The sequence below is a fragment of the Brachyhypopomus gauderio genome, chromosome 6 (assembly GCF_052324685.1).
Source record: "Brachyhypopomus gauderio isolate BG-103 chromosome 6, BGAUD_0.2, whole genome shotgun sequence".
Lineage (NCBI taxonomy): Eukaryota > Metazoa > Chordata > Actinopteri > Gymnotiformes > Hypopomidae > Brachyhypopomus > Brachyhypopomus gauderio.
In genome coordinates, this window is record NC_135216.1 from 21,929,235 (window position 1) to 21,948,031 (window position 18,797).

The 18,797-nt window shown below is 44.6% G+C and overlaps 1 protein-coding gene across 9 annotated transcripts in view; it reads right to left on the bottom strand.

Annotated features, from left to right (window-relative positions):
- epb41a (erythrocyte membrane protein band 4.1a) overlaps positions 1-18,797 on the bottom strand; it is an 83,544-nt gene that overhangs the window by 58,174 nt on the left and 6,573 nt on the right. For all 9 annotated transcript variants that reach the window (XM_077009680.1, XM_077009677.1, XM_077009676.1 and 6 more), the window contains exons 2-11: positions 10,255-10,640; positions 6,832-7,302; positions 6,291-6,395; positions 5,888-5,930; positions 5,125-5,200; positions 4,479-4,697; positions 4,190-4,277; positions 2,615-2,767; positions 1,767-1,864; positions 538-713 (exon numbers count right to left, since the gene is read on the bottom strand). In XM_077009680.1, the coding sequence (XP_076865795.1) occupies positions 538-713; positions 1,767-1,864; positions 2,615-2,767; positions 4,190-4,277; positions 4,479-4,697; positions 5,125-5,200; positions 5,888-5,930; positions 6,291-6,395; positions 6,832-7,302; positions 10,255-10,640 (1,815 nt within the window). The remainder of the gene's footprint in view (positions 1-537; positions 714-1,766; positions 1,865-2,614; positions 2,768-4,189; positions 4,278-4,478; positions 4,698-5,124; positions 5,201-5,887; positions 5,931-6,290; positions 6,396-6,831; positions 7,303-10,254; positions 10,641-18,797) is intronic.

The following is an 18,797-nucleotide window of genomic DNA, read 5'->3' on the forward strand; positions in this document are numbered from 1 at the left end:
CAGGAGTTGGGGGAGGTGGTGGAGGGAGACAGGAGTTGGGGGAGGTGGTGGAGGGAGACAGGAGTTGGGGGAGGTGATAGAGAGAGACAGGAACTGGGGGAGGTTGTGGAGGGAGACAGGAGTTGGGGGAGGTGGTAGAGAGAGACAGGAGTTGGGGGTGGTGGTAGAGAGAGACAGGAGTTGGGGGTGATGGTAGAGAGAGACAGGAGTTGGGGGAGGTGATAGAGAGAGACAGGAACTGGGGGAGGTGGTGGAGGGAGACAGGAACTGGGGTGGTGGTAGAGAGAGACAGGAGTTGGGGGAGGTAGTAGAGAGAGACAGAGGGGCTAACAGAAGAAATGGCAGTGGTCACATTCAGTGACATGGACAGAATTCAACTGGCCAGAATTCAATTGAAGTGAACCAATTATCTGCCTCCTCTGCTATGACAGGCTGAATCTTAGAGTGTTCAGACTTACTTCCATCTGAAATGAAACAAGGAAGAAAGAAAAACTATTAAGTACACACATACTTAAGAGTGTAACGCAGAAAACAAACCTCCATCTAAACTGCGAGAAGCCCTCTTACTGGCGGAGCGCTGGAAGTGGGGGGCGGGGCGGTCAATCATGGAGCTGGCCTGGCGCGTTTGGGCCTGAGTGCGTCCACTGTAACGGAACTTGGAGCCCAAAGCCAAGAACTTTCTGGGTGTGGTGGCAGCTTCAGTAGACGTCAGTCTGAAAAGAACCGTGGACCATAATGAAAGTGGAACACTAGAGAGGGGTCACTCACATTCATTTATAGGAGAGGTGCTCAGGCGTGGCCTTGTCTCTCAGTCCTGTCCATCAATGGTTTGCTCATCTGATTGGCCACTGATTTTGAAGTTCTTTTATAACATTGTATTTATATAGCATTTTTTTTATATTTTGATCCAACAGAACTGGGGATTATACAGAACCTACTTAGCGGAGTTAAAGGGTCAGCAGGTCAGGAAGATATCCCTATGACCACTGGAGTTTAACAGCAAGCCAGTGTACATAAAAATACAGAAGAAATCTGCTCTTTGATCTTTGGTAAGGATGTGGGCTACCACATTCTGCACTAGCAGTATTTATATACTACATCAGAAACAACAGTGTATGTACTAATGTCTCGGTGTGATGAACATTATGGACAGTAGAGACGGTAAGGACATTAGGGATGGTATGGATATTAGAGACGGGATGGGACTCAAATAGTCACACAGGTCTTGAAGTGTAGCTTTTGGTTGCACAGAAAAACCAATGATGTCTAGGATAAAATGATCAAGGTGTATGACAAAATCAACAACCGTATGTGTAGCCAGATAGGACTCTCCATTATTATTTCTGTTTACGCAGAATTTATAGGAAGAAGGAAGCTTTTCCAGACTTCTTATAGAATACAAAATGATGTGTAAGATTCCAGGTGAGTATATCTCTTACTACAGCACACTGGTTAGAGAAATTCCAAATTATGTACACAAGCACATTTCGGACAGACGTTTCAGATCAACTGTGCAAGCAAAGTTCTTCTGAATTTGTATAAGGAAGCAGTTTATATATAAGAAAGTAGACATTACGATTTAATCATTCACTCCATGCGGTCTAAAGAACATAACTATTTTGCTACATTTCTCCAAACTGGGAAAATTATTTTTGTTCCATCATTATAAATATTAGGGCCAACAGAGCAAGACATGCTCGTCCACCAAAAACGATGCATGCTAAAAATGTAAGACCAGTTCTATCAACCATTATCACATTTCTCACCTGAAAAACGTGTGGTGTTCTACACACACTTTCCAGAGCTTCTTAGAAGCTTTATAATTGGGCAGCTTGAACCCAATGGCACTCTCGTAATGTTCCATCTGTGACACACATCATTTGGAGCAGAAATAAATCAGAAGAACACACTACAACCAGATGTCAGTGACACTATAGCTTAAATATAGCATGATGCATGCATCAAAAGCAATACAAAAAATCAAAAATCAATCATGCATGTGTAATCTGCTGCTATGCTTTGTGTGTAAGCTTATTTGCAGTGTGTAAGCTGTGTGCTGTGTTCATGTGTACTCTGTGTGCTAGCGTGTGGTGTGTAGGCTGTGTGCTGTATGCAAGCTGTGTTCAGTGTGTAAGCTGTGTGCTATGTGCATATGTACTCTGTGTGTGCTAGTGTGTAGGCTGTAAGCTGTGTGCTGTGTACTTGTGTGTCGTGTGTGCTAGTGCACAGTGTGTAGGCTGTGTACTGTGTGTAAGCTGTGTGATGTGTGCGTGCATGTCTGCTGTATGCTTGTCTGATGTATGTGCTTGTGTGCCATGTGTAAATTGAGTGCTTTGTGCTTTGTGTAAGCTTGTGTGGTGTTTGTGAGTTGTGTGGTGGGTGTGTGTGCTGTTTGTGAGTTGTGTGGTGGGTGTGTGTGTGGTGTTTGTGAGTTGTGTGGTGGGTGTACGTGTGTGTGGTGTTTGTGAGTTGTGTGGTGGGTGTAAGTGTGTGTGGTGTATGTGGTGGATGTTGTGTGTGTGGTGGGTGTAAGTGTGTGTGGTGTGTGTAAGTGTGTGTGGTGTGTGTAGGTGTGTGTGGTGGATGTTGTGTGGGTGTAAGTGTGTGCCAGTACCTCAGAGGGCCGTATCTTGATGAAGAAGCTGCTACGTTTGTAGGACACTTTGAGCACTTTTGGCCATGGAAAGCGATTAATCCTTAACTTGTCTTTATAAACCATGAGACCACTGGAGCAAACGCCCAACATGATATCCACCCCGTCCAGGTCCTGACATACATAACAGAGGAAGAGACCATCATCAGTCACCCACTATCAGATTTGCCTGGCTGCTATTGACACTGTTGGTTTCTCATATAATAACGTATAATATCAGTAATCATAGCTGCACAATGTGTTACTAACCTCCTGCTAACAAAGCACAATATATTTTTGTGTGTGCTATGAACATTGGGTTTATTTGTGTTTTAAGAAGCCTGACTCCATGTCCTAACTAAAAAACACATTATGTGAATTCAGATGTGGCCACAACCTTCTGTCCGTCTGCAACACTGAACTGGAACACTCCAGTTGTGTAGAGTGTGTACAGGTTTGATTCTGTAGAATCTCACAGCTGGCTACAGGCATGGACTTGATGGATCACAGCAGCACCGGTATGGCTTTAGTGACTGGCTAGGTCATAATTACATCGTTGCTTAACTGTGAGGAACTGGTGACACTGAGCATGCGTTAATGGTGCCAGTGGGGTTTTATACGGCCCTAGACACCAGAGAGGCCATTACAGTATCTTATATATTATAAGCTTATGACAAAGTGGGTTTAGAAGGGGAATGTGTCCAAGGTGGTTTAGACATTGTTAAGACACGTTCGGTTAATGCTAGGGTGAAGGTTAGCTAGGCCTCTCTGTAATGCCTAATGTGTTGGCACATGTGAGGAACAGCTTAATATGTGTATAATTGTATCGACAGGCCAGTTGTTTGCCATGTTAATTTATTTTTTTTATTGCAAGGCATATTACAATCATAATATATAGCATAATATCTATTATTTTATCCAAATTTTTCAGCCATAGTCTTTCACAGTAACTATGAAAATGACACCCAGAACAGATAACAGCTGATGACCGCTGGAGAACTTTACTATTGAAGAACTATTAATGGGCAAACTGTACAGTGTTAATTATTTTGTGCAACATGCATCACCTCCCCTGGACATTGCAGTAACAACTATTTACCACAAGGGGGCAACCACTACTTGTTTTGAGGATACGGTCTATATTTTAAGCCATGGCTTGATGCAAACAGATTGACCTGGTTTCCTCTATTAAATCTGACAAACAAAGCAGGGGTATGTGTGCTGATGTTTCAGTAGCACAACTAAAATATGATGTACACAGAGGTTCGTATTACAAAATGATGCCTTTTCTGTGATTAAACAACTCTTATTTCCAGATAAAGATGAATTCTCTGCTACTGTCATGTGATCCTGAGTCCAACGTGCCATATATGTGGGTGTCTGACACTATCTAACAGATTTTCTAAGCGTACATTCTAGTTACTATTAATGCTGCTCATATTATGATTAATATTCATCACACATGCAACAGCCTGCCAGAGCTATCAAAGTCTCTAAAATTAGAGCCGGAAGCCTGAGACAGCCAAAATCTGGAGGTGCTTATCATCTGTACTACACCTTAGCCTGGTGCAGATCCACTCCATACATAGAAAGCTTCTTGGCATTCTCCAGAAACATCATGTCTGCTTGAGCAGGACTCATGGATCTGGGAATGCACAAAGGGTAACATAACTGCACAAAACTCATACAAAAACAGCTTCAAACCATTTTTTTTTTAGTAAATTTTAGAAAACACTGTAATGCAACCATCTTTTAGCTCCACGAGTTCCTCATTTGCATACATATGATGATTTCTAGAGATGGAACTACATCTCTGTATTCTACACACTGTAGCATGCTCGGTCACCTGTATGTGCGATGGAGCTCCATGACTTTGTCCTCCAGCTCTTTGGTCTGGTTCGGGATGAGTCGGAGCTCCTTGGCGTAGTCCGGCCCGTGCACGTCAGGGTCGTACTCACCCAGGTCCGACTGCAGCGCGTAGGAGCCCAGCAGCGCCAGTGTGACGAAGGAACAGGGCAGCCGGCTGTTCATGATGTCCTTGCGTAGCTGCAGACACAGGTAGTACCTGCGGAGCAAGTTCACACGTGTAACAGTGGGGGGGGGGGGGGGCAACGACAGGAGAGAGGCCCAGACGGCCAGAGCTGTAAGGTTACAGTAGTTTAGATACAATCAGCAATGTGGTAAGAGGCATATTTCCAAAAATAGCTTTGAGTGCATTGTTGTCGAAACCCAATATGACCCTAACCCTTATTCTCTACATGTCCTGATCTACAGGATATGAAAATGACAAAAATTGAGGCGTGTAACTGAGGTTCTTCATTACATTAATGAATATACCTCACACCCACAGATTAGAGAGAGGGAGAGCGAGAGAGTGAGAGGCAAATGGAGTACTAACTGCACTGATGGATAGATGGAATGATGGATAGAGAAAAAGCAGTAAAGTGCTTCAGTTGCAGAGATGAAAGAGACGAAGAGAAGGAGAGCTTCACCTGGTGATGTCCTCTGACAGTTGGGCTGGATCAGGTGGATAAAACTTCACACTGAATGTGAAATCATAGTTGGTTCCTAAATAACATAAATAATACAGAAAATAAAGTCATGAAATTCTATTTAGAATGCCCATATAAGCAGTATGTATTATGTATTAGTATAGTGTATCTGGCAGTAGTATCAGTGCTCTTAAGCAGTATGTATTATGTATTAGTATAGTGTATCTGGCAGTAGTATCAGTGCTCTTAAGCAGTATGTATTATGTATTAGTATAGTGTATCTGGCAGTAGTATCAGTGCTCTTAAGCAGTATGTATGATGTATTAGTATAGTGTATCTGGCAGTAGTATCAGTGTTCTTTAGCAGTATGTATTATGTATTAGTATAGTGTATCTGGCAGTAGTATCAGTGCTCTTAAGCAGTATGTATTATGTATTAGTATAGTGTATCTGGCAGTAGTATCAGTGCTCTTAAGAAGTATGTATTATGTATTAGTATAGTGTATCTGGCAGTAGTATCAGTGCTCTTAAGGCGTATGTATTATGTATTAGTATAGTGTATCTGGCAGTAGTATCAGTGCTCTTAAGCAGTATGTATTATGTATTAGTATAGTGTATCTGGCAGTAGTATCAGTGCTCTTAAGAAGTATGTATTATGTATTAGTATAGTGTATCTGGCAGTAGTATCAGTGCTCTTAAGGCGTATGTATTATGTATTAGTATAGTGTATCTGGCAGTAGTATCAATGCTCTTAATGCGTTCACCTTGCACTTGACGTCTGATCTCCTTTGTGAAGTCGAGCCATGTCTAAAAGTGAAGGGAGGGATTAATAACTCAGACACACAATAAGATATAGAAACCGTTACATCTGCACTCGGGAGTGCAGGGCCACCAAAAACCGGAGAAATATGTAATTGCTGAGGTACCACTACTGAAGTCATACTCAGTACAACTCATCCTGGATTTTGTAATCACTGGTCAGATCCTTTAACCCATTGAGCATTTCATCATCACACCATACCACTACGCAATGAGAGGGTGCATATCCATAGTATCCCGAGCACTGCAAATCAAATATCTCTGTACAAAAGGAGCTACACTGAGCGCCTGATGTGAACTGACCTTGCTCAGTATGAATGAATATTCTGAAATGCAAGACCAAGGTACCTTAATGGTTGGTGTCTCCCATATGGCAAGACCGTAGTAATCCTTCTCCAGCAGGTTCAGGTGGTCACACACTTTTGCAAACAGCTCCTGGCCTTTGGCATGTTTCTGAATACAAACGCATCAAAATGCTTTCAATTCATGTTTCATTTTCATAATGGGGTATACCTTCACTGTATCTTTCATAATGGTGTTTACATTCACTGTATCTTTCTTAATGGTGTTTACCTTCACTGTACATTTCATAATGGTGTATACCTTCTCTGTATCTTTACAGTATGTCATACAGGTGTTTTATGTCTCTGCAGACATGGTGTGATTCTGAACATAAATGGTCAAACCTCAGCGGAGCAAAATCCACACATTGTAGCAAGATTGACATCAAGATTGTATAAACTAGAAGACCTGCATGGGTATCAATGTAACTCTCTTGGATGCTGGTGTTGCTAAATTATGTCAGAAAGGCACCAAAATTAATGAGCCATCAATGTTATTCTAAAGAACAGCCAGAGCCCCGATATCTGAGTGTGTAAGATCCCCTTACCTCCAGCTCACACTCAAACAGAGTGTCATCCAGCAAGGTGACTCTGCAGTGCATGACCCTGGGGTGGCGGGGGGTTCTGGGGCCTTTTGCGTCTTCCTCGGCTACCTTCACCTCCTCTTCGTCGCCTCCTCCCTCCCCGTCTCCCTCCTTCTCTCCAGCGTCTGCTGCGGCTGCCTCTTCCTCAGGCTTGGGCTCCTCCTCCTCCTTCTCCTCCTCCTTCTCACGCTCCTTCTCTTTCTCCCCTTCCTCCTTTTTGGCCTTCGTTTTGTTTTTCTTCTCTTTCTTGTCCTTTTTTTCCGTTTTCTCCTTCTCTGCTTTTTCTTTTTTCTCTGGTTTTTCCTTCTTTTCTGTCTTCTGTTTCTTTTCTAGTTTTTCCTTCTTCTCCTTTTTCTCCTTCTTCACCCCTTTCTCCAGCCCTTTCTCCCCCCTCCCTCCCCCCCCCTCTGCTTTGGCGTTCTGGTCCACTATGACCTGCACAACAGGGAGATGAAGTGCCTGTTACATATTTCACATTCACTAGATTGTAAAACATTTACGATGTGAGTACCTGCAAAAATCCCCAAACGTCAATATCCACCGTCATATTTTCCACAGAAATTACACAGACTTTCCAAACAGACATTAAACAACTTAAGTACTGGGGAACAAATGATGTGCATGTGGACGACACCCTAAACGTATCCAAACTGTCAAGCTGCCGTGACCAATTACAGTCAATCCTCTGCAGGTGCCGTCTCACCGAGTCTTTGCCACATTTGATCAAATCCAACAATCAACTTTAATTGGAAATAAAGGTGCTACTCAGATCAGCACCTCCTGGCCTCCACACTACATAAGAGCAGAATAAAGATTCAGTGAATGAATAATTAAATACCAGTGACAAGGAGAATCATTCTAAGCAAGTGGGCTGTGGTCTGCTGGGCCTGCGGTTCTTGATAGTCATTGTGAGGGGCTCAGCTGCTCTGGTTCAGCATAGCTTACCGAGAACCGCTCAGACGACCACAGACAACAGACGACTACAGAGCAGAGCAAAGCACACAAACTACATTATCTCACACAAATGACACCATGCCTTCAAAACTATCACGGTAACTGTTGTTTGTTTTTACTGCTTTATATATAACAATTTTCCTAAATATATTGGTTACGATTAACCATCCTTTCAATAATGCTGAGCCTCACCTAGTACAGTATAGTTAACTGTAAAGCAAACTGCTGACTCAGTATCACTACATGTGTGCTCTGAAACTGCACAAAAGCTGTAATATAAATAGCATCCAACTAAATTGGAAATATTCCAAACTGTGCGTGTGTCTAGTCTGTTATACGGCAGCTCTCGGCAAGACTCCACAGAGTAGTCCAAAACTCTAATGCCGCGCAATGTCAAACACTGAAAAATCACCAAGAATCAGGCAGCAGCTGAATTTCAAATTCTGTTGGTTTTTGTTGCATTAATGATCACGAAAAAATTCTGATGTAAAAGTATGTCTTCTAATTTAACTGATTTGCTGACCCAATTTAATATGGAGTATTGAGTGTGGTTGAGGACCAGGGAAATGAAGGAAATCATGGACGTTGAGCAGTGAAAATGTGTTGGGCAGTAAAAAGATGTTGAACAGTAAAAGGACGTTGAGCAGTAAAAGGACGTTGAGCAGTGAGAAGGTGTTGGGCAGTAAAAGAACGTTGAGCAGTGAGAAGGTGTTGGGCAGTAAAAGGGTGTTGGGTAGTAAAAGGGTGTTGAGCAGTAAAAGGGTGTTGAGCAGTAAAAGGGTGTTGAGCAGTAAAAGGACGTTGAGCAGTAAAAGGACGTTGAACAGTAAAAGGACGTTGGGCAGTAAAAGGACGTTGGGCAGTAAAAGGGTGTTGAGCAGTAAAAGGACGTTGGGCAGTAAAAGGGTGTTGAGCAGTAAATGGGTGTTGGGTAGTAAAAGGGTGTTGAGCAGTAAAAGGACGTTGGGCAGTAAAAGGACGTTGGGTAGTAAAAGGGTGTTGAGCAGTAAAAGGACGTTGAACAGTAAAAGGACGTTGAGCAGTAAAAGGACGTTGGGCAGTAAAAGGGTGTTGAGCAGTAAAAGGGTGTTGAGCAGTAAAAGGGTGTTGGGCAGTAAAAGGGTGTTGGGTAGTAAAAGGGTGTTGAGCAGTAAAAGGGTGTTGAGCAGTAAAAGGACGTTGAGCAGTAAAAGGACGTTGAGCAGTAAAAGGACGTTGAGCAGTAAAAGGGTGTTGAGCAGTAAAAGGGTGTTGGGTAGTAAAAGGACGTTGGGTAGTAAAAGGGCGTTGGGTAGTAAAAGGACGTTGGGTAGTAAAAGGGCGTTGGGTAGTAAAAGGGTGTTGGGTAGTAAAAGGGTGTTGGGTAGTAAAAGGGTGTTGAGCAGTAAAAGGACGTTGAACAGTAAAAGGACGTTGAGCAGTAAAAGGGTGTTGGGTAGTAAAAGGACGTTGAGCAGTAAAAGGGTGTTGGGTAGTAAAAGGGTGTTGAGCAGTAAAAGGACGTTAAGCAGTAAAAGGGTGTTGGGTAGTAAAAGGACGTTGAGCAGTAAAAGGGTGTTGGGTAGTAAAAGGGTGTTGGGTAGTAAAAGGGCGTTGGGTAGTAAAAGGGCGTTGGGTAGTAAAAGGGTGTTGGGTAGTAAAAGGGTGTTGGGTAGTAAAAGGACGTTGGGCAGTAAAAGGGTGTTGGGCAGTAAAAGGGTGTTGGGCTTGTTCCTCAGTGTCATGTAAATGATGACTGCTCATGTTCTGAAACACTGTTAAACAAGCAGCAGTTAGTCACCTCTGTCACCTCACTGACTGCTACACTACACTACGCCTGCTTGGCCAGCAAAGAGCAGCTCTTCATTAGCAATTACCTTTGGGAAAATTATAGCAGATGACAGCATTCCCCTTACACAACGAGACAGGGCTTCTCAGGCTGCTACGGCCATAAGCTGCTTTCTATTGTCATTGTCAGTGAAAAAACGTCACTCAGCTACACTGAGTCATGTCTATGCTAAGGACCCTGGCCAGGCCTCTGTGCTGTTTGCCTGTGCTGTTCACTCTCTTGATGTAGTGATTACCAGACTCCAGTTACTCCACCACTAATCCACCTAAACGCTCCACAGACCTCAATGTCACATTCTAAAATCATCTCACATAAAGATGACTAACGTCTTATGCACTCGTAATTCTAGTACACTGGCTTCACTGGATTCCTGTAAAACTGCTGGTCCAGAGTGTCGACATATAAAAACGCCACATAAAGAGCACATGTGAGATATCAGCCTCTTGTCCAGCCATAGGGCACTTAATAAAAAACATCAAAGGTCTTCATCCAGACCTGGTAACGTTTGCCTGTACACAGTCAGGAGAGACACATGGAACTGGGCGTCACCCAGACTAGTGCAGGTAGTTGAGTCTGTGTGGAAGTGTGCTTCCTCTCCCTCTCACCTGGTTCTCAGCGCTGCTGATGGAATGCAGGTCTAACGCCGTGTCTCCCTCGATGCGTAGCTCAGGTTCGGGGTCTGCAATGGGGGCTTTGGGGTCGTCTTGGCCCTCCTTCTCCTCCACCCTCTCTGGGTCGGCCCCGTCCTCCTCTGAGCACTGCGAGCGGCGTTTCAGGAAGGAGGAGAAGAGGCGGGAGAGGCCGCGGCCAGCGGAGGCGCGCTGCTGGCGCTGTCTGAGCTGCTGTTCCTCCTCCGAGCCACTGGGTGGCGAGCCAGAAAACCTGTCCTGACGGGTTTCGGAGGGTCCAGGCTCTTGAACTTCACTCTCCTCCTCCTGCTGCTCACGAACCTGCTGCACGCTCTCCGCCTCGTCTGTCGTCATGGTAGCCACTGTGGACACAGGAGGAGTATGGATTCATAAGGCCAGAACTGCAGAGCAACTCTTTGATAAACCCAGGTTTTGCTGTTTGCTATTATGGAGTCAAGCTGAAGATTTAATGGTGACCAAATTGATATGCGTGTGTGGGTGTGTGTGTATACACAGCTCGTGCCAACTGTCTAGTCATGACTTACCACACCTTCATGTTAAAAACAGGACACAATAAAAATGTAAATAAAAAAGGAAAACCAAAAAGAGGAAAAAAGTGAAATGCAAAGCAAAAGATGGAGAAAGAACCATAAAACAATAGTTCTGTTTTTTATTTCAGTTTTAGCCCCTGACTCCTCCCTCAGAGCGTGTCCGTATTTGTCTATCCTTATATTTCTCTGTGTGTCTCGCTGTGTGTGTCCGCGTCATTTGTGTTATTCATCGTACTGTCCCTTGTCTTGTAAACATCATGTGTAGCACTCGTGTCTTGTTTTAAGTTCATGTATTCAAGCGTGTGTTTGTCTGCGTGTTTGTCAGTTGATAGATTGAGACCCGCTGGATTTTTTTGTGTTTAAATTTTATACCGTAGCACCGTCAATAAAGAATGACCCTGCTTCCTCACACTCAGCATCCTGCTTCCTCACACTCGACATCCTGCTTCCTCACACTCAGCATCCTGCTTCCTCACTCAGCATCCTGCTTCCTCACACTCAGCATCCTGCTTCCTCACTCAGCATCCTGCTTCCTCACACTCGACATCCTGCTTCCTCACACTCAGCATCCTGCTTCCTCACACTCGACATCCTGCTTCCTCACACACGACATCCTGCTTCCTCACACACAACATCCTGCTTCCTCACACTCGACATCCTGCTTCCTCACACACGACATCCTGCTTCCTCACACTCGGCATCCTGCTTCCTCACACTCGACATCCTGCTTCCTCACACACGACATCCTGCTTCCTCACACTCGGCATCCTGCTTCCTCACACTCGGCATCCTGCTTCCTCACACACAACATCCTGCTTCCTCACACTCGACATCCTGCTTCCTCACACACGACATCCTGCTTCCTCACACTCGGCATCCTGCTTCCTCACACTCGGCATCCTGCTTCCTCACACACAACATCCTGCTTCCTCACACACAACATCCTGCTTCCTCACACTCGGCATCCTGCTTCCTCACACTCGGCATCCTGCTTCCTCACACACAACATCCTGCTTCCTCACACACAACATCCTGCTTCCTCACACTCGGCATCCTGCTTCCTAACACTCGACATCCTGCTTCCTCACACTCGACATCCTGCTTCCTCACACTCGGCATCCTGCTTCCTCACACACAACATCCTGCTTCCTCACACACAACATCCTGCTTCCTCACACACAACATCCTGCTTCCTCACACTCGGCATCCTGCTTCCTCACACTCGGCATCCTGCTTCCTCACACTCGGCATCCTGCTTCCTCACACTCGACATCCTGCTTCCTCACACTCACTTCATAACACTTCTAGCATTACATTATCCCACTGCCACTTTCAGTTTGTGATACTTTTTACGTTATTTTGTCACCACTGAAGCCCTCAGTTTTCCTCTGTGTGGACTATTTAATAATCACTGTGCTCGGACCTGAGTTGGGTTACAGGCCTTATCGTGGGCGTGGGGAAGGGCAAGAGAAGTGTCGTTTAAAAGCTGCTTTCTAGTGGCAAATTATGCACGAGGAGTTGGCCTGAAGGGACGTGGCAGCCACTTGATGAAAGTGTCCTATGCAGATACAGCCACAAGATGAAAGCAGGCAGAGTGCTTTTATCCAACACTGCTTTTTCATCTGGGATTAATAGGATGAACTACTCATACCAAATGTAACACGACAAAAACAGATTTTCATACGGCCATCGTAGTTTCTGTCTTCCTGTCAAAACCTCCCTGTCAGAAGTTTAATTAATTCACTGGTAATCACATTATTAAGATAAAGACAAACTAAAAATAGGTTCATACCATAATAAAGAAGTACAGGCCTGAAGCGTATACACACACACACACACACACACACACACACACACACACACACACACACACACACTCACACCCGTACATACACACGTGTTATACCAGAGGTGTTACATCAGCCTCTTGGGCTTGGCTGGTGTGTGTAGTGAGCACTTGATCTCATTGCAGTTTGCACACTTACACAGTATTGCGTTATCAGTGTGTATCCTAAAGGAAGCCAATGCTGCTGCTGACCAGGACTGTCCAGGATTGCTGGGGCCACCGTGAACTGATTAAAGAGGCCTGTGTCAGCACACGCTCTTAATGAAGTGGGTCAGGGCAGCTCAATAAATAACAGGTTCATAGAAATGTATCCAGGCCATAAATGTATGGAATTAATACCCAATACAAATACCACATACATACAAAGTATACTACAAAATACATGGGAATGTGCATTTAGACAAACTGTCGCTTTTACTGAGTGGTACAACTAACCTGTCATTTAGGTTTAGGTTTATATGCTGGGGTATCTGGGCCAGCCACCTCTGTCTAACCAGCTGTGGATGAAGGATCAACCCACTGCCCTGGCCCCTCCCACTACCCCGAATTCTCCCCTGCTATGGCTGTATCTCCGCAGCCCCGGACTACTATTACCAACCATCAAGTCTAGGAATAAGAATAACAATTACATAGGGAACACATGTATATAAATACACACAAAGATGAGAATTACTCATCATTCCCGTCACTTCTTTGTTTATGTATCTCTCTTAATTATTGTTGTCATGGTGATCAGCGTTGGCCAGAAGAAGATGGGTTCCCCCCTGAGTCTTGGTTCCTCTCAAGGTTTCTTCTTCATGCTTTTAGGGAGTTTTTCCTTGTCACTGTCGCCCTTGGCTTGCTTACTGGGGGCTTGGACTCGGATACATGTAAAGCTGCTTTGTGACAACAACTGTTGTAAACAACTGTTGTAAATAGCACAATATAAAAAACATTTGATTGATTGATTAATTGATTATCTGTCTAGCAACCAAACTTTATATTTCAACTATCAATTACTAAACCTATGTGGGCAATAAACATCAGCTTACATTATTCTTTAATGAAAACCCTAATGCGATGACTACTATATCATTTTTTGCACTAAATGAAGTGGAAAATATTGAAATATTTCTCAGTAGTTTTCTAATATAGATAGATGCACACTGATCAGTAGAATAATTGTACATTATTTTATGATTAGTGATGTAACACCATCACTTCATGGTTCTTTTTACTACTCGATGTATTACTTTAGCTACACATAATATACTCCACATAGATCACTTGCTTTTGGAGCTCTGAAGTGTTTCGTGATATTTTGTGATATTAAGTTTTTGTCTTTAGATATATCTCCTTTCACCGTGTGGACTACATGAAAAATGAAAGCCACCCTACAAATATCTGTGAATTCAACTTCAACCTCACCCAGTCTTCTCCAACACACAGAGCAGGCAATGTCCTAGACCTGGTCTTCACTAGACCACCTGCAGTGATGGACATTGCAGTAACTCCTCTCCACTGTTCAGATCATCACCTTGTATCTTTCTCCTTATCTCTTCCTCCCCACCGTCACACCCTTACTGCTACAGGCACTACCACCATCCGTCATAACCTTCATTCCATCTCTCCATCAGTACTTGCCTCTACTATCACCACAGCCCTCCCGTCCCATGACTCTTTCTCTTGTCTCTCCACAGACACCGCCACTGACACTTTATTGTCCTCCCTCTCTTCATCTATTGACCTCTTATGTCCCCTCTCTTCCAAACCCACAAGATCCTCCCCACCTGCTCCTTGGCTCTCGGACACCCTACGTAACAACCGACGAGAACTGAGGATGGTTGAGAGGCGATGGAGGAAATCGAAGCTTACTGCTGATCTTCGCTTGTATCAGTCTCTCCTGTCCCTATTCTCCATGGAACTAACTGCTGCCAAGACATCATTCTACAGAGAGAAGCTGGAGGCATCTACATCAGATCCACGCAAGATGTTCAAAATCTTCTCTTCTCTCCTCAAACCCTCCCCCCCTCCAACTCCCACTTCTCTTACTGCAGATGATTTTGTCACCTTCTTTGAAGAGAAGGTCAATACGATTCGCAGCACCTTTTCCCTAGTCCCTGTTCCCACTGTGTCCCCTCCTACTCCTCCCTTTTCTCTAACCTCCTTCTCTCCTCTCTCAGCTGAGACGGTGCTTCAGCTGCTGACATCCAGCAGTCCCACCACATGCCCTCTGGACCCCATCCCATCCACACTCCTCCAGACAATCTCCCACGAACTCCTCCCTTTCATCTCGACCATCATCAACAACTCCTTATCTTCAGGAATTGTGCCATCATCATTCAAGGCGGCTAGGGTGGTGCCAATCCTAAAGAAACCCAACCTTGATGCCACCAACATCAGCAACTACAGACCGGTATCTCTCCTCTCATTCCTTTCTAAGATCCTTGAACGGGCTGTACACAACCAGCTATCCTCTTTTCTCTCACAGAACCAGCTTCAGGACCCCAACCAATCTGGCTTCAAGCCGGCACATTCTACGGAAACTGCACTCATTGCAGTAACTGAGAAACTCCATGCGGCTAGAGCAAATGGACTATCATCAGTTCTGATTCTGCTTGACCTTTCGGCTGCCTTTGACACAGTCAATCATGAGATCCTTCTGTCCATCCTCTCAGGCCTTGGTATCACTGGCAATGCATGGACATGGTTTGCATCCTACCTGGAGGGTCGTTCCTACCAAGTAACATTGGGAGGATCAACATCCACGCCATGCAAACTCTCCACCGGTGTTCCACAAGGCTCAGTACTGGGTCCACTTCTTTTTTCCCTTTATACCCGCTCTCTGGGTGAGTCAATATCTGCACATGGCTTCTCTTATCACTGTTATGCGGATGACACCCAGCTCTTCTTTTCCTTCCCACCCTCTGACACACAGGTTTCAGCTCGAATCTCTGCATGTCTGAAAGACATTGCCTCTTGGATGGCAGCTCACCACCTAAAGCTTAACCCAAGCAAGACGGAGATGCTGTACATCCCTGCAAGAGCCAGTCCTCATCGTGATCTTTCTATCTCATTCGAGAACACCGTGATCACTCCATCCATGGAAGCGCGTAGCCTTGGTGTAGTTGTCGACAATCAGCTCTCCTTCACGGCCCACGTTGCTAACACAACACGATCATGCAGATTCGCCCTTCACAACATTCGGAGGATTCGGCCATTTCTCTCTAGGGAGGCCACTCAGGTCCTTGTCCAGTCCCTTGTTATCTCAAGACTGGACTACTGCAACTCCCTACTGGCTGGTCTTCCTATGCATGCCATCAAACCCCTGCAACTGATCCAGAACGCTGCAGCTCGGTTGGTCTTCAACCTTCCCAAGTTCAGCCATGTCACTCCCTTGCTGTCCTCCCTCCACTGGCTTCCGGTAGCTGCCCGCATCAAATATAAAACCCTGGTGCTGGCCTACAAAGCAAAGAATGGTCCAGCTCCTCCTTACTTGATGGCCATGGTAAAACCCAGATGCATACCTAGAGCCCTCCGCGCCTCAAGTATGTCTCGTCTTGACCCTCCATCATCCAGGACACATGGGAGACAAGCATCCAGACTTTTCTCTGTCCTGGCTCCAAGGTGGTGGAATGAACTTCCCTTGTGTGTCCGAACATCGGAGTCACTTGCTGTCTTCAGACGCCGACTGAAGACCCACCTCTTTCAAGTGCACTTTGCATAATTATGCTTTGTCTATTGTACTTTATCGTCTCTTTCCTCAGGTATTGTGCATAATTGGGTTATAGGAATTGTTTACTGTCTTTTTCCTCAGGGGATGTGTATATTCAGGTATAATTGTTAGGTATCATTTGACTTTCGTCTAGTGGTTTTTCCAGCTTAGAGTACCTTGTGTTCAGGACTATCTATTCTACCTTGGAGATTCCAAGCAACTACATAGCACTTTTGTAAGTCGCTCTGGATAAGAGCGTCTGCTAAATGCCATAAATGTAAATGTAAATGTAAATAGTGTTTGTATGTATTCACACTTGAACACATACACAACCATGCACACAAGGGCCTGATTTGAAGCAGCATTTTGCTGAATTGCTCCAGTGCAAAAAGCAGTACTTTGAGATTTCAAGACCAACAACTCCAAGACTTCATAAGCCTTTATGGCTTCATAGTCCAAATTAAAGACACATCTTCACACACAAGCTCTCTCTCCTGCACACACACAGCTCCCTCACCTACTCTCACGGTGTATCATGTCAATTCTGTTAGTGTTCAAGTTTTCCTGCTTCCTGGTTGATGCTGATACATGTAGATATGCTTATTATGGCAATCCATTAAAGGAACTTATCTTCTACTGCAAGACAGAAAATAAATTACATTCATCATCTTCAACATAATTTTATGTGTTGGTAAAGATGATTATCACCCTAATCATCTTTATCAACACATAAAATACAAACAAGCATCCAAATTATTTCAGCTGAGCACTCATTCACAAACACATGGCTGGGCTCATAGATACATAAGCTCCCTCCTCACCCCACACCTCATTAGCATAATAATGGTAAGGGTCACTAATTACTACGTTCATTATGTGGGTCTCTGTGTTAGAGCAGTTTGTTCTAGGCTGAAGCACAGAGCCCTGAATAGAGCCGTTTCAGGGAGACCCGTTTTAACCTCAGAGAGGCTGCGCGCACACACACACACACACACACACACACACACACACACACACACACACACAGATAACAAGAACACCTCAGACAGGGTTTGAGAACTTTCGGAGACAGCAGCTTTAGCTGTGTGTTTGGCAACACACCCAAAGTGTGCTGACCTTCTGTCGCTCAACATAAAGGAAGAGAAGGATTCAGCCTCCTGTTTCCTCATGTTGGCACGGTTCACACAACAGCATTGAGGGGACAAAACCAGCCCCAAATCACTCTGTCCCTCCATCACCATTAATAGTACTATGTACGTATTATAGCCCATCAATGGGTCAATTAACACATATGTAGACCAATCACCTTTAAGCTAGGGGAGCCACAAAAGTGAAACTCTTTCCTTTGGTCAATGACCAGGGCCGCAGAGAAGCTGTAACCACAGGCTGCTAATCTACTGCTGGCCGGTCAGGATACAAAGAGGAGTTTACGGCTCTGTCAGGACACTAATGTCCTGTACAAAGGCAATATGAAAGCTGGTTAAATGTATGTCTCTCCTCACATCTGCGTGGCCTCCATTAATTACACGAGCTCAGAAGGGCACGGCGGGTGGTGGTTATGTGCAATGGCACCAGGTCCGAAGTTCTACTGAATCAGGAGCAGCGTGCCGTTCTTTCTACTAACGGGGGGGTAATTAATGACCAAAGAAGTCACAATTTTAAACACTTCCTGTGTGATATCTCTCATCTCTCATGAAAACAAAATAGCATAATAAGAGAGTGAGACTTCACTGAGCCAGCATGGGGCTTGAGGATGTGAAGGGACAGGCAGAGAGAAGTCAAGTCCTTATTCCCCCCTTCCCTCTCCTTCGCATTAGGTTATGAAAGCAATAGAACTCTGTACTAACATAAATCTGCTGCTCTCTCTCTCTCTCTCTCTCTCACACACACACACACACACACACTTCAGTGAAACTCGCTGACACAGAACATACACTGATGCTAATACATCAATCAGTATTTTGCCCCGTGCCAGCTGTGTTTTAGAACAATTGTCCAATGTTGATTCTGAAAAAGCCAGAGTTGTATAATCCAGGTTCAGAAAGTAAAAGTCCTCACCAGGATTTTGTTCAAGCTTGCTAGGTTTCTAATTAGTGCAATCCAGGTAAAATGAGTGGAATCAACACAATCCAGGAAGCCTAAGCAAAATCTTGGTGAGGACTTTTACTTTCTGAACCTGGATTATACACCTCTGGAAAAAGCAATGAGAGAATAGGAGGAGGGGGAGCAGTGGTGGGTGTGGAGGTGGAGGCAGGGGTTGGGGTGGACATGGGATTGGAGTGGACATGTGAGTGGGGTGGACATGGTGCAGCTTGCCACGGTCAATTCTCCAAACATGGTTCAATCATGAACCCGGTGCAGTCTCAGCGGGAACTATTACATTTTATTTTCAGACAAAAACAGCAGCATCAACATCTGCACTTATGTA